Source organism: Triturus cristatus, chromosome 3_1 (assembly GCF_964204655.1).
Source record: "Triturus cristatus chromosome 3_1, aTriCri1.1, whole genome shotgun sequence".
Taxonomy (NCBI): Eukaryota; Metazoa; Chordata; class Amphibia; order Caudata; family Salamandridae; genus Triturus; species Triturus cristatus.
The window spans coordinates 1,155,726,353-1,155,751,691 of record NC_140583.1 but is presented as its reverse complement, the minus strand read 5'-3'; the positions used below and the strand labels follow the sequence as shown (position 1 = coordinate 1,155,751,691).

Genomic DNA, 25,339 nt, shown 5'->3' with positions numbered 1-25,339 from the left:
GAGGCGGAAGGCCCAAGTGTGGACCTCTTCCTTTAGGACTGCATACTGAACACGCTGTGGCCTAAGAGACTGTCCAAATTCTTCTCGGTCGAGAGGAGGCATCGGGCCCTTTTCCCCCCGCCAAAACCAGGAGCTCCCCCAACAACAACAATAATCGCGAAGATCTTCAACTATTGTGATCGCGATGCAATCCTCCAGGCAGCCAGAGCTAAGGAAGACATACACTTTGAGAACACTCAGATCAGTTTCTTTCCAGACTTCACCTTGCAGGTCCAATGAAAGTGGAGGAGTTTCAAGGCGGTGAAGAGGGAACTTCGAAAACAAGAAATCAAATACATGATGCTTTTTCTGGTGACACTCCGTATAATCGCCGAGGATAAAACCTGACATTTCGTCTCTCCACAGGAGGCTTGGGTGTGGCTGGAGGGGTGGCGTACAGTCAGTTGACAAGAGGCAAGGGACCAAAACGCTTCGGAGGAGAACCTGATTAAAGCAGGAAGATCGGGGTGCAGTCGGAACAGCAAGAGGCGGCGCATGCTCCAGAGACTCATCAGAGTACAGGTGGGGATCACACGAACTGACCAACATGCCCGTCCAGCAGGTAAGAGTGCCCAGAACTGGGGTTGGAGCGAAGTAAGGGCAATAACAGGGACACTGGTACTGTAAGCAGTTACATGACTGGGGAAGTGTTAAACCCTGTACCAGGGAGACTGCAAAATGATGATTGATTCAACAGGGGCATAACACATGTAACTGTTTTAGATGATTTTTGGCGTGGCCGAGACACCCCTTATTGTACTTGGAGTATGTTGTTGGTTGGGCGACAGGCACTCTGTAGGTTGGGAAGTTGGGGAATTCACAGACAATTTATCAGGGCAGCTTGGTGGGGTGTGGGGGGGACTGTTGGGTTAGTTTGCGTTGTTACTGTGATATGAAAAAGAGAAAGTTAAGTGCTCAGAGAGGGACTAAGGGGAAACAGTTATACCACAATACAAAGAGGGCTCGATAGAGATGGGGCTACCATGGACTCAGAGGATCCCTGAAACCCAAGTAAACATGATAAAAACGTGGTCCGGGAACGTCAATGGCCTTAATGGCAGGATCAAACAGACAGTGGTAATGCAATTTATTAGGAGACACGCACCAGATAATATTTTGCTGCAAGAAACCCATCTACGAGGTAATCGTTGTGGAGCACTGGATAGATTTGGCTATACACTGTTGGCGCGCTCCAGAGGAGTGAATGAATGAATGAATGAATGAATATTTTATTGCTGGTTACTTAAAACCATAACATAAAACTTTAGCATATAACAAAGTTGTAAAAAAGATAGCAGCATTTAAAAGAAGGCAATAATTAAAATCCGTGGACGTCAAGCAGGCTTGCAATTGACTGGGTCTCTAAGTGGTGGAGCCGTAAGCAATAATCGAGTCTGTTTGATGAATTTGCCAAACGAAGTCATGTGTTTTACTGTGTTCAATGTGTACAATTGAGAGATCGCCTCCTTGGCTGTACGGGTGCCCAGTTGTAATAGAATTGGCCGTAGATAGAGACTGCGGGCTGTGTGCAAGGCCGGGCAACAAAATAAAAGATGGGCCAAAGACTCGTGTTTGTAATTGCAGAGCCGGCAGCCCTTGGTCGCCGTTTTTCTCCGTTTGGTATTGTATATTTCTTGAAGTGGCAGAGGATGTAATCTGGATGCCAAGATCCTAAGTAAGGCTGCTCTGCCCACGGCCTGCGTGAGATGGTGTTTGGAGTTGAACCCTTTTTGTGGCAGGGTTTGACTTTCATGGAGGCCTTTTTTGTCCAACAGTTCCAGGTCTAGAGCGCGAGAGAGGATGCGAACTTGTTTTTTAAGTGTGCATTTGATGGCGGAGTACATAATGATCTTAGGGTTCCAATTCTCCAAGGCTAATTTGAGCTGGACTGCTTCGGCTGCGAGGGCAGTTGACCATGGGTTCCCAGGTTCGCAGAAGATATGTTTTAAAACTGCCTTCATAGATTTCTCTTGGGCCGCAATAGTAAGAAAGTAGTATTTACACAGAGAGGCCGTCTCTTCCAGCATTTGATGGTTCAAAGAGAATTCTAGGCGCACCAATGTGTTTCGGGTGCACGCAGGTAGGTGAAACAACCTTTTGTGAGCAATGCAATGAATTTTTTCTAGTTCTTTCGTTAGTTTTCCAGGGAATGCTAGTTGAGCGTAAGTGAGAGCGGGCATTAATTTTGCGCGTAGGACTCTTCGGATGGCCGTCGTGGTTGGGCTGTGCAAAGTAGCTTGTAATTTGCAGAGAGCGTAAGTAATACATTTCCCTTTTGTTTGAATTTTGTGCAGTTGAGCACACGGACGCCCGGATTCGGTGAGCCAAACGCCCAGGTAGTTGTATTTTTGTGCGCTTTCCAGAGTCAGCTGGCCAAGGCTCCATCTTGCTAATTTCTTTTTCGGGTGATGGCCGAAGATGACAACTTTAGATTTGGATTGGTTGGCCACCAGTTTGTGGGCCGCGTTGTAGATTGCCAAGGCCGACAGAGCTTTTTGTAGACCTATTTTGGTGTGGTCTAAAAGTACCAGGTCGTCGGCATATTGGATGAGCTGTATCTTGGTGTCCCCGATCCTCTGCGTGGCAAGTGCTGCTCCTGTCAAGGCTTGGCCCATGTCGGCGGTATACAAATTAAACAAGAGCGGAGCTAAGACGCACCCTTGCTTTAAACCCCGGTCTGTTTTTATTTTCTCTGTTGCTGAGGTATTGGAGAGTTTAATTCTGACCCACGTTTTATGGTATAATGATTGTATAGCTTTCAACAGCACAGGTTTAATGTTCCAAAGTGCCAGCTTCTTCCAAAGGATTGTTCGGTCTACACCATCAAACGCTGCTGAGTAATCAATAAAGCATGCGAAAAGAGGGAGGCCTTTGCGAATAACTGCTTGATGGGCCAGGTAAGAAAGGGCTATTATGTTATCAATCGTCGATGCCCCAGATCTAAACCCTGTTTGAAAGAATGGTAAAAGACCTTCGGAACTTGCCCAGTGGGTTAACTCTACCAAGATGGAACTGGCGTAGGCCTTGCCCTCGATGTCCAGAAGAGCGATCATGCGATAATTGTTCGGGTTGGATTTTGGGCCTTTCTTATTGGATTGGGTGAAGGAGCGACCCTCTCCAGGAGTCTGGCACATCCCCTAGAAGCCGGCATTCTGCATAGAGAAGCGTCAGAGTCGCGGACCAGAATTCTATGTGTGCCCTAAACAGAGAGCCGGGCAAGCCGTTGGGACCCGAAGCTCCGTTGTGTCTGATTTTTTTAAAATTCTGGTGACTGAAGCTGTCTCAAGGTCAACTTTAAATTTGGCGGAAGAGTCTGGTTCGCCAGTCCCAGCATGGTCATTATTTGAGTGGAGACTATGTTGGTCGTCTTGATATAATGTCTGTACGTGACTGATCCAAGAACGTGCATCAAGAGAGTTTTCTCTGTGATTATGACCTTGAGCAAGGGTGTTTAAATAGCTCCAGAACTCTTGGGTTTTACAAGGACTTAACAGATCAAAAATCCGCAGCCATTGAGCATCTAAGTGTTCGCGCTTAGCAGCCCACACCATTTTTGAGTGATTTTTTGCGGCTGTTTTTAATCGCCTTTTGTCTTGGTCAGAGCCGGTTTTTCTGTGTGTTCTACGTAAGGCGTTTAGTTTTCGGGCGCTTTCTTTAATTGCCGTGTTGGTTCCTGGTTTGTGGGGTACATACATTCGGGCACAACCTGCTGAGTTGTCACGGAGCACAAGGGCTAGATCCGGAGCTAATCTGTCCCATTCTTTTATAACACCCTCCAGAGGAGTGGGAATACTGTGTAAGACAGCACTCCCTTTCATCCTGATAAAGACGTGTACAGACCCCCTAGGTAGGTTTGCAGCAGTGAGTGGCCAGTGGAAGTGGCGGAAGCTTAATTTGTCTTCGGTATACATCCCACTAGATTTACAGACTTCCACACTGGACGTGCTGGGTCCCTGGCTCCTTAAATTCCCGGTGACCCACTGATTGTAGGGGGAGACATTAACAATATATTGTCAGTTGAGATGGATGTTCTGGGGGGAGCAGCATTGGGGAGGAGTGTGGGCCCACTGGGAGACTTTCTCGTGACCTTGGGTCTGTGCAACATCTGGAGACGTCATCATCCCACCACTAGACAATACATTTAAATCCGCAATTAGAAAAGGTGCTGAGCACTTCTTTGTAGACAATGTGGGTTCTGTGGACTCAAAAGTGACGCTTTAGGAGGCGTTTAAAACAGTGATTAGGGGCAAGCCCAGGCCCTACAGTGCCTAACCCTAGATGTCACCATATCCAACTTAGAGACCCGGGTGGGAGAGAGAGGGGCGACGTCATCAGAAGTGAGACATCAGTTAAAACTGCATCAGCTGGAATTACGAGACTTGCTGGAGGAAAGCTCCAAAGAGCAGGCATTGGCTACCCAGCATAGATTATATGACATGTGGGATAAGCCAGCAAACTACTGCTGTGGTTAGACAAGATGAAGACGAGTGGCAAAAAGTTCCCTGAGATAGTATTGGACGAAGCTACCAGACTGGGAAAGAGATAGCAGAGGCATTTGCCACATAATATGAATCACTGTAGACCTCCTCATCGGGAAAGACAGAAGGGGACTGTAGAGACTTTCTGTGGGATATAGACCTACCACACCTGTCCACCAAGGAAATGGGAATGCTGGAGGGTGACTAGACAGTTGAGGGAGTTAAAGCTGCGACACATTCCCTACAATCAGGAAAAGCGTTGGGACCAACGGGCTTGCTGATAGAGTTATTTAAATGAATGCTGAATAAAACAGCGGAACATCTCCTTGGTATGTACACAGAGTCCAGAACTAAAGGTATCCTACCCGAGGACCAAAGGACGGCTGTCATGGTGGTAATTCCCAAAGAAGCTAAATCCCTGTTAGATTGTGGGTCCTAACAACCAATCCCCCTACTTAATTACGAGGACAAAGTGGTAGCTAAGGTCCTATCCATACATTTATGCAAAGTGCTTACCTCCCTCATACATCCGGATTTATGCTTCATAGAGGCACTAGACTGAACTCATGACGACTGTTCGGGGTCCTTCAAATGATAGACCCAGGTCTCCCTGACCCGGCAGCCGTCTTATCCTTGGACGCCAGAATGGCTTTTTGATAGTGTGTAGTGGAATTACTTTGCTGTGTTGGGCTGCAAGGACTTCTAACGGAATTTCATCGTTTGGGTTAAACTTCTTTACCACCAACCACTGGCAAGAGTATGTGTTAACGCCACACTGTCTAGGATATTTTCTCCACAGAAAGGGATGAGGCAGAGATGCCCCCTGTCTCTTATACTGTTTGCCCTGGCACTGGACTTACTGGCAGCCTGGACATGGCAGGATCCCTTCATATGGGGCATCCCGGTCGGGGTGGGGGGGGGGGGTGGGGGTGGGATGAACACATCTCCTTATATGAAACGATATTTTACTCTATAGAACAAAACCAAGACAGTTCATCGATAGGATCCTCCAGATTTTCCATATCTATGGGGACTACTCGGAATACCTCATAAATTGGGATAAATCCCTGCTTTTCCTGCTGGTAGGGGGAGTTCCTGATAAGACATCTAGATGCAAGGTTTCAGTTGAGACACAGAGCTTCAAATATCTAGGGACACCCAGGAGTTTTACATACAGATACAACTAGACAGATTCATAGGAGATGTAAAGCGCTGGCAGACATTACCACTTACACTAATGGGTTGGTCAGGCCTATTTAAAATGATGGTACTCCAGTTTCTGCTATATATTCTACAAAACACACCTTATGAGATCCACGCACCTTTTTTCAATGGGTGGAAGCTGAACTTCGATCCTTGCCGTGGTGCAGAGGAGCCCCACGCATAGCACTACTTTAAATTATTGAGAGGGGTTAATGAAGAGGGGCTAGCAGTTCCTGATATTAGAGTTTATTACCGGGCCTCCCAACCAATGTTCCCTCTAATTTTTTTCCTCTGTGTGCGGCAGTGGAGGGTCTCTGTGCGCTGCAACCTTGGCTATGTGCGCCAGGAACCAGACCGCGCGCGTGTGCAGCGCCAAATGTCACTCCAGACGTTTACTTTAAAAAGTGAAAAGATGATGCATTTTTACACATACAGCACCATGTTAAGGGTCTTAAGGTCGGTTTGCAAATTAGATAAACACTCCATGACATTAATTGGTTACACAGGCAAGGACACTTCAGGTTTAGAAAAGCACAAGACTCCAAGGGGCATATTATCAAGAACGGCGTTAAAATAATCGCCACTTTAGCGGCAGGAAACTGCCGCTAAAGCGGCGATAATGGGCTTGATAATATGCCCTTGAGAATTCCAATAGAAGCCCATGTTCTGGTGTGAACCTGGGCTTCTATTGGAATGCTCAAGGGCATAATTTCAAGCCCATTATCGCCGCTTTAGCGGTAGTTTCCTGCTGCTAAAGCGGCGATAATTTTAACGCCATTCTTGATAATATGCCCCCAACGGTGGTACCATCATAAGATTTTATTAAAGATTCTTAACTGGAGCACTGTTCATTGGGTGGGGAAATGTTGCCCCTTTTGTTACTTGCAGTTTAGAAGTTTGAATCCTAATATAGAACAGTAAGCTATTAACTATCAAAGAGCTGCATTTCCATTCATTGCAATGGCAGAAAACCTGCGACAGACCATTCGAGCGGAAGAGTAACATAGCTTTTGATTGTAAGAACGTAAGGGTGTTTTTGAACAGTAAATAGAAAAATTCAGCCTGAAATTTAAAAATCAGCATCAAGAGGAATAACCTTCAATCATGCTTTAATTGAAGATAAGTTTAAACAAAACACAGAACAAGGAACAGTAGGGCAGCCGATTCAAGGGAGTTCCTCAAATACTAAAATAGATGCCTAAATAACAGCCAACCTCTGTACGTCTCAAACCACAAAGTGACTAGCTAGAATTCAAGCTCTGCATTTTCGACCCCATACCTCCTGCTATGCTGTAGGTACCACAGGGGAGAGGGGCTGCAGCTTGCAAAGAGAAGAGCAAGTTTAAAAACACAACGTGTACTTTCTGAAAGTACATGCTGGGTTTTTAAACTTGCTCTACTCTTTTGTTTGTAAAGCGCCAAGTGGGGAACAGGCCCGGCTCCAGGAATTTTTATTTGGGTGGGCCAAGGGTGCATTTGGGTGGGCCACTGCGGGCTTGATTTGTCGCATATATGTCTAGGCAGGCCTGCTTCCGGCCCCTCCTTAGTCTTACAAGGCCCAGTATAACGCACTTTTTTCCAAATCAATTTCTAAATATTATCACTCTCAAAAAGTGCTTTTTCCATGTAATGTTTCTTTATTGGGAAGAGGAGGTTTCTGAGGTGGGAGTATCAGGCAAGTGACACTTCTCGGGCTCCCTCTGTGCGAGCCTTCAGAGAGAATCACTCTTCATTACTACCTCCGCCTGACCCCAGACTATGCAACGCACTCCATACAGGCTTGATTATCCACTACTCCTCTCCAGTGCACCTTATCTCACAGCTGACCTTGGCCCCATATCAGGCACCATAGGACTCCACTTTCATTTTTCCCGGTAAAAACATTAGTAAAAATCGCCTACAAACTTAAAACATTGAATATAGCAGTAAATATAATTAGCACACACTTTAAAGTATGTTCCACAGTAGCCCTTATGACCCGACTGCTAATTAAATAAACAAAAACAGAAAGGCCATGACAGGGCCGGCTTCAGCGCTGATACGAAAGTATTTTTTGGTGCCACACCAATAACCTCTTTCTCCGTAAATACCTTTACTACCACCTTCCAACAGTGCCCCTCATCCCTCCATGGCCCCCTCTATTGACCTCCTCCTCGGATTCCCTCACTGCCACATTCCACAAGTGCCCCTCATCTCCCCATAGCCCCTACCCCTTATGACCTCCTCCTCGGATTCCCTCACTGCCACCCTCCAACAGTGCCCCTCATCTTTACTTAGCCCCTCTCTCATATGCATTTCATTTGTTGTATAGCGCTACTCATATCAGTGTAGTGTGTGTCAGTACTTTACACCACGCACACATTATACAGAGACAATGAATCATACAAGTATGTAAATCAGTCTACAGGGAATGTCACATAAGCCAATGAGGATTACAAGGTGTAGGAATCACATGTCATCCATACTGGTGGGCAGTATATTTTAAGAGGGTTTGGTCTGGGGAAACACAACCTTAGGATTTAAAGAGTATTCCATGGGGGTCAGCTTTACTGATAAAAATGTATATCTGCCCGAACATACTCATTTTAGCAACATTAGAATAATGAAAGACTGCGGAAGTTCTAACTATATCACAAAACAAAAGAAAGCCAAGTTCTAACTAAACCATTCATGTTTGTCTGCAGCTCTTTGATGACAGTTCATTGGTCACTGTCCTATGTTAGGATTGTAACTTCTGAACTGCAAGTAACACAAGGGTCTCTGTGACAAAGGCAGTAACCCACCGAGCTATCCCCATAAATACAGTTCATCAGACAGACAAATGATTGCTCTCCAGCAGGATCACCAGTGTTATCTGGGCATTGTGTACTGTCTTATTGTTGTCTTGCATCGGCCATGATAATGATAAAAACTGTTTAAATGAAGCACACACTGTGCAGATTTTAAAAAGAAAATAAATGTAGTAACACATTCTCGTACCTACTCTATTAGTCAAACTTTGTGTCACAGCCTGATGTGATAAGCCGCTGCAGGGGTCAGGAAAGGTAAATAGGTATAAATAAACTTCTTCTCTCCTGCGCTGCATAGAAAAAGAAAAATCCACGCAGCAGAACAGTAGGCAATGGTTACCATTGTCAAAGAAAGGATTTGTCGCCTTTCGCCATGTGGAGATGAAGGGGTGAAACAATAAATAAAGCCAGGTTAACATGTAAATAGTCTTTTAAAGACCTGTTAAGTACTCGGGTGTGGCTGCGATAATCTCTAAAGCTGTCTGTGTGCGCCCGGGAAGCTGTCTCGTCCCGGGCTGACACACACGAGGGGGGGTTGCAGCACTTTGAGCCCCATGGCGTTGCGCGCATGCCGTCAAGCCCTTACTGCGAGGGCCAAGGCTCCTGTTTGGCTGGAACCGGGCCTGGTGGGGAAGAGTGTGGGCTTTTGTTTAAGTATTTATGTTAATCACAGCTCGTGATGGGGCTGTGATTAACATGAATACTTAAAAGCCCACAATCTGCCCCGCAGGTGCCGACAGCCGCAAGCCCCCAACCCCCGCCTTACCTTCACTCCCGACACCGCATCCAGGAAGTGAGTGATTTTCGCGCTGCTCGCTTTTTTAAAGCAGCAGCGCGATTCACTCGCGGGATGTCGTGGGTGTGTGCGCGCTGCACATACGGCAGTGCGCGCTCACGTTAACAGAGGTGCGTGCGCGCACCTTAACGGGAACAGTGCTCCCAACTAGTCTCGGTAAATGATTGGGCATTTGGAGATCGAGCAGACCCAGCATGGAGACTGGATAGAGAGGCTATGCGAGCCGGGAGGTACCTCCCCCTTTTATAAAATGGGGATACGACCCAGGGGCTCCCGATTCACAGACAGATAGTGGTAAGAGTATGGCACGTGGCAAACAAATTTCCTGGGCTAGGATAGAAGAAATTAACAAAGATGACCCTGCTATGGGACTATGATCAACTTTGAAAAGTGAAGAATTGTGCAGTTTCTGTAAATGGAAATTGCTGGGCCTGGAATGTCTCGGTGACATGTGGCACGTGCTGGCATATATCACATTTAACACCTTATAACAAGAATATGATATGGGGAAGGGTGATTGGTTGAAATAATTACAACTGGGGCACGCCCTTCGGGGACATATTAGAGAGGGGTAAGAACTGAAAGAGACATCCCCCTTAGAAGACCACCTGTTGACAGACCCATTAGCTGAAAAAGCGATATGGTTAATTTATAGGATTATAACAAATAACTCCCCAGACCTCCTGGGACCATTGAGGATTGCATGGGAGGGCGACTTGGGCCGTCTAGACGATGAAGACTGGGTGGAGGTGATACGGGGCCTGAGAGAGGTAGCAATAAGGTCTTACACCGGACCTACTACGCTAGGACAGTGCTACACCAACTGGGCCACACTGATAGCGCTCTCTGTGGGTGTGGGTGGGAAGGGACTTTCTACCACCTGTTGTGAGATTGCCCAGTAATACAATCATACTGACTCAAAATTGGGAGAATTGGGAGAAAGACCCCAAAGATTGCACTTATTAACATTTATTCGCGCCCTACTCGTGGGGGTGGTACATCATCTACTCTCGATTCTTTGTCAATCCTCTTGGAATCCTTCCCAGACGATGTTATGTTGATGATCGGAGGAGACTTTAACTGTCACTTCGAGCCCCTGTCTGGAGAAACCCCAATTTCACTCGAGGAAGATGAGGTTAGATCTATACCACCCACTAGTATGTATGCAGTCAAACGTTGGACCCCCTTGGTCCTTCAGCTTACCTCCCTTATTTACTCATTCTCTTTGAGAGCGTGTAATGGACGTTTTAACGGGGATATACCGGGGCAGTCAACCTACAGGGGAATGGGTCACGAATCTGTGATTGATTACGTCTTGGTCAGTCTAGATCTGTGGCCCAAAGTGTTGGATTTTAAGATAACTAGACGAACTGAGAGTGACCATGATCCCTTGACAGTTGCTTTAAATTTTCAATTACTGAACATAGGGTCAGCTATAGACCCCCTCCCAGCAGGAAACCTAAGAGTCATTCAAGGGGGGAAGAGGATTCGCTGGCTTACTATAAAACAGTCCGATATGGCAAATTGCCAGCTTGTATCTAAAAATACTCCCTCTACTTGAAAAGGTGTTTAAAATGGATGGTTATAATTCTGTAGCTGATGGAACCATGGATTTGGTTAAAATACACAAGGATCTTGTTGAAACACTGCGTGGATTTTTCTACACTATAGGCGCAGTCAATGTAAAGAAGCCGGGTAATAAAAATCCCTGGTTCACAAAGGGCTGCAGGCTAGCCAAACAGGACCTATTACAGGCCATTAGGGTAGGCAACCTCCCACTCATCCTGGAAGCAAGGCGGGCATATAGAAAGATAATTCTTACTGCTAAAACCGAGTGGGAAGAGGAAAGATGGGTTGCTATGAGATCAGCTCTTGTGGCAAAAGATTCAAGATCCTTTTGGAACCTTGTCCACTTCAGGAAACCGGAGGGCAACACTTTGATTGATCCCAATGTTTCTGAAGACGCTTGGGCTTCTCATCTTAAAAATTTGTATTCCATTAATACAACTAGGAGAGATGATCCCCCCGCTATCTTAATGGCCATGGATCCATCTTGGCTTGTTCCCCCTTGGACGCTATCAGAAGTGGATCTTGGCACTGGATCAGCTCCAAGTGAACAAGGCCCCCGGGTTAGACCGGATTCCCGGGGACCTTTATAAAGACGAACGGAAGGTCTGGGCCCCCTACCTTCAAATCCTTTTTAACGCCATCTTGCAAGGCTTACCGGTACCATCAACCTGGAAGGGTGCGGAAATTATCCCCATTTTCAAAAAGGGATCCCCCCTTGATCCAGGTAATTATAGGCCTATAAGCCTTATAGATGTGAGCCAGAAAATTTATTCTAGGCTCCTCTTGCAACGGCTACAGAATTGGATAGAAGAGAATAATACCCTAACCCCACTTCAAGCGGGATTCAGGTCCAAAATATCAACCATGGACCAATTATTTAGGCCCCAGATCCTTTATTGGAAACATGTCATATTGGATGGGGGTAGTCTATATATGACCTTCGTGGATTTGAAATCTGCATTCGACATGGTGGATCGTAATCAGCTATGGAACCTACTGCTAGCCATGGGGGCCCCACCATACTTATGCTACCAATTGAAGATTCTCCACGATGGGACCTACGCTAGAGTCCGCTATGGAAAATACGGCAACCTGACTGGCCCATTCCCAGTTGAAAAGGGAGTATGACAGGGCTGTGTCCTTGCCCCAACCCTGTTTTCTCTTTTTCTTAATGGGCTCATTGACGACCTTTTGGACACTACTGATATTGACGCACCAAAATTGGCCTCTAGAAAATATCCTGCCCTTATGTTTGCAGACGACAGCCTGCTGCTGTCAAAATCCCCAATGGGTATGCAGCGGGTGTTGGACCAGTTTACCAATTTCTGTAAAAAAAGGAACCTGGTGGTCAATATAGGTAAAACAAAGTATATGGCTTTTAACGTAAAATCCTCCAATTATCCACACCCCAAAATGGAAGGTATCGCCCTGGATCGGGTTTCCATATTCGAGTACCTAGGTCTGACCCTGAACGATAAAATGGGATGGTCCCCCCAAATGCGTAAAGCTAATCTAAAACTTAATCAGGCTGCGGGGGGCATCCTCAAAGTTTACAAGAAATGTCGTTCAAAAATCATAAGTGCCCCTCTTGAAATCTACTGTGTGCAATCTAGGTCCTCTACACTGTACGGGGCTGAATTATGGGGCCATACCCGTGCAAAAGACCTGGTCAGTACAGAAAACAATTTTATCAGGAAACTCTTAACCCTTCCAAACAACACGCCGCTTATGCCACTGAGGTTGGATCTCAACATCCGTTCCATCTCAGAGGTCGTTGCCGCCAGGCCGGTGATGTACTGGAGAAGGCTCTGGAGTACACCTGAGCTGGCGTGCTACAGAGACGAATTGAAAGTAATCCTGGGTTCACTTGGGGCCGATAAGATCCCTTGGCTCCAGTATGTTAGGCAGACACTAACTCACATTGACCTTGCTTATCTCTGGGTTAACCCAGAGAATTCTACTTTAGGCATCTCCCAAAAATCTCTTGCCTTAACATTTAAAGATTACTTTTTAATGAAAGTTTATAGTTCAGTTAAACCATCTAGTCTGACTGATGCTTTCTTAGATGTTAAATCATACTACGCCTTTGTACCCGACCTTGATGTTATCCAGCCAATTCTAGCAAAGAAGCTATATCTACAGTTTACATATGGAACCCTCCCTCTTTATTCATTTACCGATCGATGGGTGGGCGGTTTCCAGCACACTTGCCCTGGTTGTTCAACCGAACTGGAAACTATGATCCATGTCGTGCTTTTCTGCCCAGCATATGTCGGTATTCGGAAAAAAATGGATCATACAGTTATGTTTAAACTTGGGTATTAGGAGTTACCATGACTTCTTTAGGATTCTGAGAAGCGATACAAATCCACTTGTTGTGGTTGCAGTTTCTAAGTTTTTGTTTGCAATGTGGATAATTCGTAGGAAATTAATAAGCAATAATACTGATTGATTTATTGGTTTTAAAAGGGGTCAGCCTACTGATAAATTACCTTGATATCCTGACCTCTGACACTGGCCTTTTGTATTAATTGGAATATGTACTCTAAATGAATTCTGTTTTATGATTGTACTTTTATGATTTTAAACAATCGCAATAAAGTATTTTGGATTGGTAATGTATGCTGAGCACATTGCAAGAAAGAGTTATACATTTTATTTTTTAAAGAATTAGACAGGAAGTGGGGCATAGAGGGATTGCAGTGGACAACAGAGTCTATACAATTTAGCTATATGCAGACAAAAGGGTTGTGTATTTCAATGACATCCGAGAAGTGCAGATAGAAATGGCCCAAATGCTATCTACCTTTGGGTCAATCGTATGTGTACTCCTTAACGGGCATGTTTGCAGAGCCTACCCTGTACCTTGGGGAATACACAATACCAGTAGCTCCTGCAACCTTCCAGTACCTCAAAATTCATATATACAAAGATGGCCCTGACTCGTTAGAAGGCAACCTTTAATGCACAATTGCTGTGCTCAGATCACAGGTGGCCTTTTGGAATGCACTGCCCCTGTCCGTGGCTGGACGGCTGGCACTGGCCAAAATGGTTATGTTGCAACGCCTTCTATACCATTTTGTGAATTTACCATTTGTAATCCCTACATGATTCTTCCAACAACTTCCAACAGATAAAGGAGGACTAGGGGCTCCCAACTTTAAAGCGTACTGTATAGCCGGGCAACTGCAGTGGTTGTCATACTGGCTCACTGGCCATAATCTGTTGGAAATTGATTTTACAGCGGCACAATTAGAGCGTGACCAGCTGCACTGCCTGCTGTGCCCTGGCGTCCCGACACTGCCCACACATAAATTACTGTTACACATTGCAAATGACGTACTAGAAAATAGCAATGAGGTATAACTGGGTTCAGGCGCCTTATGCACTCAACGTACCCCTGAGAGGCCTTTGACACCTTAACGAGTAAGGGGCTTGCACTCTGGAAATGAGAAGGGATCACCACGGTGGGTGACCTGTTTGCAGAAAGCTCTCTTATGACACACGAAGACTTCATACACATACAACCTCCCAGACACCCTCTTCCTAACTCATGCCAGTCTCTTGTGATACGTACGTAAACTTTGGGAAGCAGATGATCATGAGCTACTGTGGGCGTTGCACACAATGGGGCATGGTCGAAACTCGGTGTGAGGCCTCCAAGACCAACTTATGACACCACTTACAACACTAAGGGAGAGATGGGAGATGGACTTAGGCAGGGCAGTCTCTGACATGGAATGAGGGATTCTGCTAGAATACCCTAAAAAAGTGTCTTGACATTCTACACCGGGCATACTTACCGCCTCATAAAATCAACCGCATATACTCTGCTGCATACTCGATATGCCCCCGTTGCCGGGTAGAGGGGGGTGGACTTGCTCCACATACTATAGGCCTGCCCACAACTATCAGAATTCTGTGCAGGAGTAGCCACTGCGTTGGGTGAAGTCACAGGCCATGCCCAATGGGATATTATGGAATGCTGCATACTTGGGTTGCCCATGAGCCCTAGAGGTTTCAAAGTAGGGGTGCAATGACAAACTTGGCACTATTGCTGGCGAAGCGCCTTCTCACCAGATGCTTGAAGTCCTGTATGGCCACAAGAACGGCAGGAGGAACTTCATCAGTGGGGCCTTGCCGAAAGCTTAGCCCTCTGGCGGGAGTATAGGGAACGCTGCAAATCACCAATTTCTATGGAATGTGATATGCTATTAGAGAGCTTTAAGGCACAAGATCCAGATCCTGGAGGTGTTACAGACTTCCAATGAGAATGTATCCATTTGTCCAGAAGAGATAATACCCTGGGGGATTCAGTATATAAAAGGCCCATCAACACGGACATTCACTAAGTCCATGAATATATTGCACTACACCCACTTTGGCACTCCCCCACTTCTTGTTTGTAGTGATGGCACTCAGGTGACACCTAGGAGTTTTATTTGGTTTGGGATCTGGGTGTGGGGGTGTTTTGATTACATAATTTGTTTGTCCTTTGTTTCTTACTGTATATGTTCTGATACGAGTCAGCCTGGAGGCCAACATCTACAATACGATAATTATTGTTATACATTGCATTATACTGTATATGCTCATGTGATGGACAGCATTCTCCTGTAATGTCAACTGTTTACCATAACAAAAATGCAATAAAGTTTGTGTTAAAAAAAGATATCCCCATAATCCTTGACAAAGGAGACAAGGCAACATTCATTCTCCTGTAACTCTTTACAGCATTTTAAACCGTCTCACACCCCATTCTCATCAAGCACCTGCACAAGACAGACATCCAAAGACCCATTCTAAATAGGATCTGCTCCTTCTTAACGTGTAGACCAAAAACTGTTAGCCTAGCACCTTTCTTCTCGGAAGCCCGCAAACTAATCTGCATAGTAGCTCAAGATTCTTCTCTCTGCCACACTCTCTTCAACATGTAAGTTATCCCTCTGGCCAATGTCATTCACACACATGACGTCAACATCCTCTACTATGCTGGTGAAGTGGAACTCATACTCTTCCCATACCGGACAAGAGCCCCAACACAAGAAACAAGTTCAACACCAGCATGATCAAAGTCACTAACTGTAGGAAAGCCAACTGCCTCAAGCTCAACGCCAACAAGACAGTAGTGATTTTCGGAATCAGCAAGAACACGTCGCCTTAGGACTCCAACTGGTGGCTGGCTGAACTTGGAACCCCACCCACACCAAGAACCTCAGAATAATCACTGACAGCCAACTTGACATGGCCATTCAAGTCAATGTAATCACTGTATCCTGCTTCCCCACCCTGAAGATGCTGAAGAAGATCTTTCAAGCACCACTGGAAAAATTGTCACGCCTTAACCACCAGTAAGTTGGATTATGGGAACACCCTCTATGTTGGGATCACCAACCAACTCACTAGAGGACTACAACCCATCCAGAACTTGGAAGACAGACACATCCTCAACCTCCCACATAGAATTCACATCACACTACACCTCTGAAGCTCCCCTAGATCCTAATACAAACTCCTTGCACACACATTGAAGGCACTACACAACCTATCCCCCACCTACCATAACAGCCGCATCTCCTTCCATCAACCACTTAAATATCTCTGCTCAGCAGGACAGGTTTTCTGTTACATTGCTCCTAAAGCCTAGAACGGTGTCCCATGCCACATAAGGGCTTCTTCCTCATTTCTCGGACTCCGCAAGAAGCTGAAGACCTGGATTTTCAATTATCCAACCTACCATAGGCAGGGCTAGAGACACACACACCTGCTCTGCGCCAGGATACCCTTGCAGGTGATATTGTGTTTTCATCATCATCATCAAAGAATCTTTATTCGATTATTACATCATGAAAGATACACTGCGACAGAATAAAAGGAAAAATAAGAAGTAGTGCCAATGCAAATACAAATGTAAATTTAAGATAAAAAAGACACAATGTCTAAAGTCCTTGTAAATATAGAATATCTCTATCTGGGTCCAGCCCAAGAGAGCACTACTAGAGCATAAATAAACCAGCATAGCGATTTTTCCTTGCATAATAAAATTAATAATAACTAAAAATGACTGGGCCGCTTATACAATTAAATATCAAGAATAGGGAGTTCTGGAGGAATAATCCTCTTCTCAATAGATCTGCGAATGACCCATGACCAGCTCAAAAATTTGGCCATTGCAATAACTATGTCCTCTCGAGTATTAGTTCTCAAAATACGCAATGCTGTTTTATGCGATCTAGTGCCTAAATTAGAACAAATCGGCTTAAGCCATTTACGCCTGGGATGGACAAAGGCAGGGCACACAAACAGAACATGAGTAATTGACTCTTCCTGTGTTAAACATGTGGGACAAAACCTATCATGACCACCCTTCCATTTATACCTATAAGAGTTGAGAGGGAGAGACCCCACTCTAAATTGATGATATAGTGTGCGATCATCTGGTCTGGAGATAAAATTCCAGTAAGGTTCAAAACTACTTATGTACTTGTGATCCATAAAGAGGCCAGATAGTGAACTGCTGTTTGTCACTGACCATGATTTCCTAAGCCTGGATTCCCAATATAAGACTTTGAAATCCAATTTGTTAGGAAATTGGTTGCCCCTAGAATCTAACCACAGGTGGCCCAGTCCCATATCATGCAAACCACTTTTTATGTATTGGAGCCAGGATATTCTCCTATGCTTATCTAGGTCTTTAATATACCAGATTGCGTTAGTATAAGATAGAAGCTCAGGTGTAGTCCACAGTCTTCTCCAATAGGAGAGAGGTCTAAATCCAGCATCATCGTCAAACGCCCTACAGCCCAAGTCTAACAATAAAGGCTGAATGGGTGTTGACTGAGGAAGGGCGGTCAATGAGCGCAAAAACTTATTTTGGGCTATGACTAAGGGGGATAAATTATCGAAACCCCATATCTCTGCCCCATAAATAATTGATGCTCTTATTTTCCCTTTATACAGGGCAATGGCAGGCCCCACCGGTTTTGTATACGAAGCTCTATGTTCTTTCAGTAAGGCACCAGCTAGTTGGTTATGTTTGAGAACAAGTAAATCTATTTGTGACTTCCAAGTCAACCTTCTGCCCACGGTGATCCCCAAATATGTAAATGTGTCAGTTTGTTCTAGGGGTATATCATTCATTGACATTTTACTCTTAATTGTTTTGTTTTTATGCATCACCATATACTTAGTCTTGTCAACATTAATAGCCAGGTCATGATTATTACAAAAGACCATAAATCTATCTATGGCCCGCTGCAGACCTGATTGTGTTTTAGACAATATAAGCGTATCATCTGCAAACATAAGAAGTGGGACCTTAGAGCCATCTAATGAAGGAGCATCGGTTGGATAGTTTGCAAAGTAGGAAATACCCTATTAATGAACAAGGAGAACAGTGTCGGTGCTAAAACGCACCCCTGCCTTACGCCCCTATCTACAGGGAATTTATCGGTTAACTCACCCTGTTGTCCCCATCTAACTTGTGCATAGTTAGAGGTATGAAGTTTGACGATGAGGGATAGGAGCGCCAAAGGCATACCTACCTCCTTGAGAAAATCCCACACAACTTGCTACGGGGCACTAAATCAAAAGCAGATTTTAAATCTACAAAAGCTGCAAACAGAGTCCCCCCCGATAAAATGACCGTTCTCCAATAAATCATTATAAACCTGAATACCTGGTCAATTGTGCTTACATGTGACCGAAAGCCAGCTTGATAGATAGATAATACCTGAAACTCGTCAATCCATTCATTGACCCTAAATAATATGTAATAATCAATTCCTTAGGTAAACACTTCTTCTTCAGTCCTACTCCTTCAACTTCTAAGCAGATAGAGGAGGTGAATCAGGATGGGAGGAGGAGAGGAGAAGGGTATAGCTGGAAATATCCACTCCGTTCCCTTCACCATCAGACAATAAAGAAGAAACCAGTTGAGAGCAAGATGGAACAATCAGGATGACAAAGGCCCTTTCCCTTCTGGTCTTTGTCAACACCTTTGTAATCAGAGAAAAAAGGGTCATAGGCATAAGGGAGACCCTCCAGCTTAGGGCTGACCAGGACACCTGCCCCCAAGCTCCCTACACTTGAAATCAGAAACAAAAGAGGGGGGCAAGAACATTGTCATGATCTGCAAATTAAGTCCTTTCCTGGTACTACCCATCTCTTGCAAGTTACCTTGAAAACGTCCAGACTCCAACAACAGCCTTGAGACGATGGAAGGACTTTGCTTAGTTCGTCCACTGTTTCGTGTACCCCCTAATGTAAATCACCTTGAGGAACATCATATGCTGCACAGCACCCTGCAAAATATTGAAGGGCAATGCCTAATAGAATCCTGAAATTAGTCTACCCCAGCTGTTTATAACTGTCACTACTGTAATATTGTCCATTCTGAACATCATTAATGCAAAACTCAAAATAATTTTCCAAATGGCTTTCAACTATATCCATTTCTAAGAGTGTCTCAAATCTATAGAAGACCGACATGCCTGCAAAGATATGGACTCCAGACTGTCTCCCCATCCCGACAACTGGCATCAATTGTCATCATCTGTGAAGCAAAAAGAATATAAAGGCATTCCTCATTGATGAAATTGGGGTTCTAACCACCAGAGACATTCCTTTCAAAAGACTAGATCTAGTCTAAAGCATATCTTGAAATCATGTGAGCTGAGTTTCAAAAACTCTATTGCATGGCAAACCACCAGACCTAGATGAAATCAGGCCCTAGCAATCATTACCAAGGTTGCTGTAATGTTGCCCTGCGCCTTCAACCATAATAGTATCTAGGATCGATCTTGATGCAGTTGGAAATATATTAGACTATAAAGCTTTTATATCTTGCAGTCCGGTACACAATTTGGTCTCTATGATCTCAATGTCATGCATTTGATCTGGTGATGATTTTTCCCAGTTGATTAGAAAGCCATGCATCTGAAGCAGGTAAACCACTATTCACATATTCTGAATAGTCCGATCACTCTAATGGTAGTAGGCCAACCAATCATCTAGATAATGATGGAGAGGAATTCCATGATTCTGAAGTGGACCTACAAGAGAAGCAAGAGTCTTGGTGTTCACTGCAGCACAAAGAGGAGAACACAGAATTAGAAAGGATGCTCAGCTACCACAGACCAGAGAAATCATTGTAATATGTAAAAAGAATCCTGGAGGTCCTGGGGACCCCTTACCTTTTGCGAGTGCTTCACCACCCTCTTGAAGAGGGCGGTAAATTGCGAGTTTCTTGCGACCGAAATTGGGGTTGCAAAACATTCTTACATAGGATAGCGAGTCGCTATTAGGAAGGAACGCCCTTGGAAGGCCCTGTAAGTTGTTTGGCCACCCTGACTTATGATCGACCCTTTTAGGACAAGAGCTAACGACACGGGAGTTATTATGCTGGTTGTTTATTGCAGGTAAAGGGTATGGTTGTTTAGGGGTAACTGATAAAGTCCATCAAAAGAAAGGGGAAACAGAAGTTCGTGAATATATAAAGACAAAGCAACAGGTCCGGTAGCCGCTTCTGCAGGTCCCTCTGGTGTGAGCAACTTCAGGTCAGTTCCTTGAGAGGTCCTCAGGTTTGTTTTGGCGTCCCCGGGAGATAAAGGAAACACAGAAAGAACCACCCGTCAGTAACAAAGTCTTGACTCTCGTGACTGTGTGATTCACCCACCACCTATGCATCTATTCACCAGGGTTTGTGAGGAAGGGAAATGTGAGGAGCAGGACGGACCTAACTAGTGCCCGCTTTTACTTGCTCTCCCCGCTTTCGCCCTCCCAGTCCAGCGTTTTAAAGAGTTCAAGAAAGACACTGACCTGGAGCTACAGTCCTCCAGGACCGTAGCATTGGGTGTCTCGGCGTCCTGGCTCTCCGGGGGACGACTGGACACGGTAGCGGTACCAGCTGGGGCCTCGCCGCCCGTCGCGTCTTCTTCTCTGCTACTCCGGCTCTGCTGTTCGGTCCTTTGTTCTCTCCCTGGTACCAGTTCTGGATCCGTCACTCCTTCACTCTCCTCCGTCGTCTCCAACCTCCTCTTCGCTTCCTCTTCCTCCCCTTTTGTCTCCGCCTCCCTCGCGTCTCTCGTCTTCGTGCGGGACGTCACATCCGCCCCTACCCGGAAGACTAGACCGCCACCGTCCTCCGCTTGGAATTTGGACGTCGCCATCTTGAAGGGCACGGGAAAGGCGTTTCCGGCACTGTCCGTATCACACTGCCTTTCTCCCCGGGATGGCCGATCGGGCCATTCAGTTACAGGAAATCGGGAGAGGTAGTCCGCATTGCCTTGCAAACGCCCGGGAATATGTATAGTCTGAAACGAAAAAGGTTGTAATGCTAAGAACCATCTCAGTATTTTGGCATTGGTGTCCTTATTGGTGGCTAACCAGGTCAGGGGTGCATGGTCCGTTAGGAGAAAGAAATGTCTTCCCGACAGGTAATATTGTAGTGATTCTATGGCCCACTTAATGGCCAAGCATTCTTTCTCCATGGTGGCATATCGGGTTTCCCTGGGGAATAATTTCCGACTCAAAAATAATATGGGTTGTAAGAACCCTTGAGTATTTGGTTGAGAAAGTACAGCCCCTATCCCTCTATCCGAGGCGTCGGTTTGTAGTACAAAGGACTTATTGAAGTCCGGACAGGACAGAACCGGGGCACTACACAGGGCAGTCTTTAGTGCGCTGAAACTGTCTTCCTGCCTCCTTCCCCATTCTATTTTGGTCTTGCTGTTTTTGTTCTGCAGGAGGTCCGTGAGGGGGCTCGCCAGCTCGGAGAATTGTGGGACGAACCTGCGATAGTAACCCGCCAGTCCCAAAAAAGCTCTAACTTCTTTTTTTTGTAGAAGGGCGGGGAATCTTCTGTATAGCTTCTAATTTGTTGTGTTGTGGTAGAATCGAGCCCTCTCTGATAGTGTAGCCCAAGTATTCGATTTGGTGTGTTCCTAGAGTGGTCTTCTTTGGATTTAGAGTAAGACCCGCTTGCCTCAAGGTTTTAAAAACGTTATTGAGATGAGCTAAATGTGTGTCCCAGTCGGGGCTATACACCACTATGTCGTCTAAATAGGCGACAGCGTAGTCCCGGTGTGTTCTCAATAGAACGTCCATAAGCCTCTGAAACGTTGCAGGTGCTCCGTGGAGACCAAACGGCATCACCTTAAATTGATAGAGTCCGGACGGGGTTGAAAATGCAGTCTTTTCCTTGGCTGATTCTGTTAACGGAATCTGCCAATAACCTTTTGTCAGGTCGATGGTGGACATGACTCGTGCCCCACCCAACCTCTCGATTAATTCGTCCACCCGGGGCATTGGGTAATTGTCGAATTTGGAGTGGGCGTTCACCTGGCGGAAGTCTATGCAAAAGCGAAGACTTCCGTCCGGTTTGGGCACTAATACAATGGGTGACCGCCATGGACTGTGAGACGGTTCGATTATGTCCGCCTGGAGCATGGACTCTACTTCTACTTCTACGGCTTCTCTCCTAGCCTGTGGTATCCTGTATGGTTTGAGGTTCACCACTATTCCTTCCTGTGTAACAATGTCATGTGATACTATTGAGGTACGTCCTGGGCTCCCCGAACTTAACCCTGGGTGTTGACTCAACAGATCACATACTTGTGCTCTTTGTTTGGAAGTTGTTTTAGATCCCATCTGGGGCATGTCTTCTCTGGACATCCCCTCCCTTTCCATGCATATTTCCAATGGTTTATTGAGGGTCACTTGACACACCGGTTGTATCCCTTTATCCTCTCCGGTACAGGCCTGCTTCTCCTCCCACTTCTTTAAAAGGTTTATATGGTATGTTTGCCCTTGGTTGTTAGTGTGGGGTATCGCTATTCTGTAAGAAACCGGAGTGACCCTCTGGGTCACGCTATAGGGGCCTTGCCATGTTGCCAACAGTTTCTTATCTGAAGAGGGCAACAGAATCAACACCTTATCTCCCACTTTCAACTCCCTCATTCGGCTGGCACGATCATACTGTTCTTTTTGGTTAGCCTGTGCTTTCTCATATTTAGATGGACAGTGTCCCATAGAGTCGCTAAGGTTTCCTTCAAGGTGTGTACATAACTTAACACAGGTTTCCCTTCGTCCTCCTCTTCCGTCCACTGTTCCGCGGCCATGTCTAATAGAGTGCGAGGTGTACGTCCAAACAGGAGTTCGAAAGGACTGAATCCTGTGGATTTTTGTACGTGTGTTCTGATGGCAAATAGTACCAAAGGTAACTTCCGGTCCCAGTCCCTTCCGGTGTCCCCAATTAGTTTCTTTAGGATAGTCTTGATGGTTCGGTTGTACCGTTCCACCAGACCATCCGTTTGTGGGTGGTACACTGAGGTTCGGATTTGGCGTACCCCTAGTATTTTACAGATGTCTTTCATCAATCTGGCCATAAAAGGGGTTCCCTGGTCTGTTAACAGTTCTAACGGGAAACCTACTCGAGAAAAGAATGATACCATGGCCTGGGCTACGGCTGTAGTGGTCATGCTGGTGAGGGGTATAGCCTCGGGGTAGCGAGTTGCATAGTCCACCAAGACTAAAATATACTGGTGTCCCCTTGCTGATCTAATAAGGGGACCCACTAGATCCATGCCTACCCGCTGGAAGGGAATGTCAATGATGGGTAACGGACACAGAGGTACCTTTTTGTCTTTGGAAGGGTTGATCATTTGGCATTTGGGACAAGCTGCACAAAATCGAGCGGTTTCTTGATATACCCCTGGCCAATAAAACCGTTCTAACAGGTATTTCAGGGTGTGTTCTTGGCCATAATGACCCCCTCCCGTCTGGCTGTGTGCTAACTGTAGGGCCTGTTCTCTAAATGCTATCGGTATCAACAATTGATCACACCTCCGTCCAGGACCACCAACGGCTCTATAAAGCAGACCTTTTTTTATAAAAAAATATGGGCCTACCTTGTTGGGGTCAACTTCCTGAACGTGCTTCCAGGCTTGTACCAAGGTGCTGTCATCTTTCTGTGCCGCTCGAAAGCTGCGGGCAGGAGTATTGATGTCATCTGGGGAAGAAAGCATACATGAAAACATACCAGGATTGGTCAGAGCGTAGTTTTCTCTGTCCCTTCTTTTCTCGCTACGGGATTTTTTTTCTCTGTCTTGGGGCTGGGATATAGGTTCGGTACGGAACGGGGCTTTGTGTAGCCAGTCCTGTTCGTCTCCCGATTGCATGAGCCCGGCTAAATATTCATGGAAAAGGGGAAGGTCGGTACCTAACAATACTTTTTCGGGTAACCCAGGTACTATTCCCACTTTTCTCACTTGGGGGTATCCGTCTATTTCTAGTAAGACTTCAGCTAAGGGATAGGACCGTACATCACCATGAACACAGGAGACTAATACCGTTTCTCCCTCACACTCTTTTGCTCCCTGAAGGATTTCTTTGGCCACGACTGTATGGTGACAACCCGTATCTAATAAAGCGTCACTAGGTCTCCCATTTATCCTAACACCTTTCTTGTATCTCTGTCTAGTGCCTCCTGTTAGTAACACCCTTCCTCGGGACCACCCGACCTCCATGGGCTCGGGGTGATCGGTGTTCAAGGGACAATTCCGAGCTATGTGCCCCCACTCAGCACACCGAAAACACTGAGGGCCTAGATGTGCTGACGTTGGTTTTGGAGTGGATTTGGGAACTGGTTTTGTAATGGACAAGGGTCGTCTGTCTCCTTCACTGGTGGATTTGGTAGCGGTTTTGAGGGAAGTCATCGGGACTCTAGGGTTTTGAGCTTTAAAGTCCGGTGATCTGTGGTATGCACACGCAAGTTCAATGGCTGTTTGTTGAGTCAAGGCCGAATGCTGTTTCAGCCAGGCTCTCGTATTATATGGTAGAGCTTCCAAGTATTGTTCTAAGAACACTTTCTCTACCACCTCCTCTACTGAGGCCGTGCTGGGTTGAAGCCATCGTGTCCCCAAATCTTTAATGCGGTAGAATAAGGCTCGGGGATTGTCACCAGTCACCCATTTTTCTTTGCGAAACCGGGCTCTATAATATTCGTGATCACATCCCAGTCGTTCCAAAATGGCCCTTTTTATGTCTTGATAGGGGGTCACACCAGCAGGGTTGGCCGCTTGGTAGGCTGCCTGCAATTCGCCTGACAACAGTGGGGCGATGTACTGACCCCACCGCTCTGGGGGCCAAGCAGCAGTAGTAGCTACTCTTTCAAAGTTCGTAAAGAAATAGTCAGGGTCCTCCCCTTCTTGGAATTTCTGTAGTACACTCCCAGGGACGTGCGGATGCACCCTGGTGTGGGCTATCACATCCGTAAGTCTTAGTATAGCTGTGTCTTGCACCTGTTGGTTGTTTGTTAATAGCGACGCCTGGTCGGTCATGGCCTTCTGAAATGACTCCCTTTCCTTCTGTGCATTTAGATTTTGTTGTTCCAGGACTAGTTGCAAGTGTCGCTGACCCTCAGCTAGCTGTGTGATAATGTCCTGTAGGGTCACGGGTTGTGTCAT

The 25,339-nt window shown here is 45.8% G+C and overlaps 1 protein-coding gene across 1 annotated transcript; it reads right to left on the bottom strand.

Annotated features, from left to right (window-relative positions):
* Window positions 1-236: 236 nt before the first annotated feature.
* Window positions 237-25,339, bottom strand: LOC146861667 (uncharacterized). The gene is made up of 4 exons (XM_085646260.1): window positions 24,556-25,339; window positions 23,783-23,883; window positions 20,694-21,187; window positions 237-312 (listed from the first exon to the last, which is right to left on the bottom strand). Exons 1-4 carry the CDS (start codon window positions 25,337-25,339, stop codon window positions 237-239), a joined length of 1,455 nt encoding a protein of 484 aa, XP_085502386.1.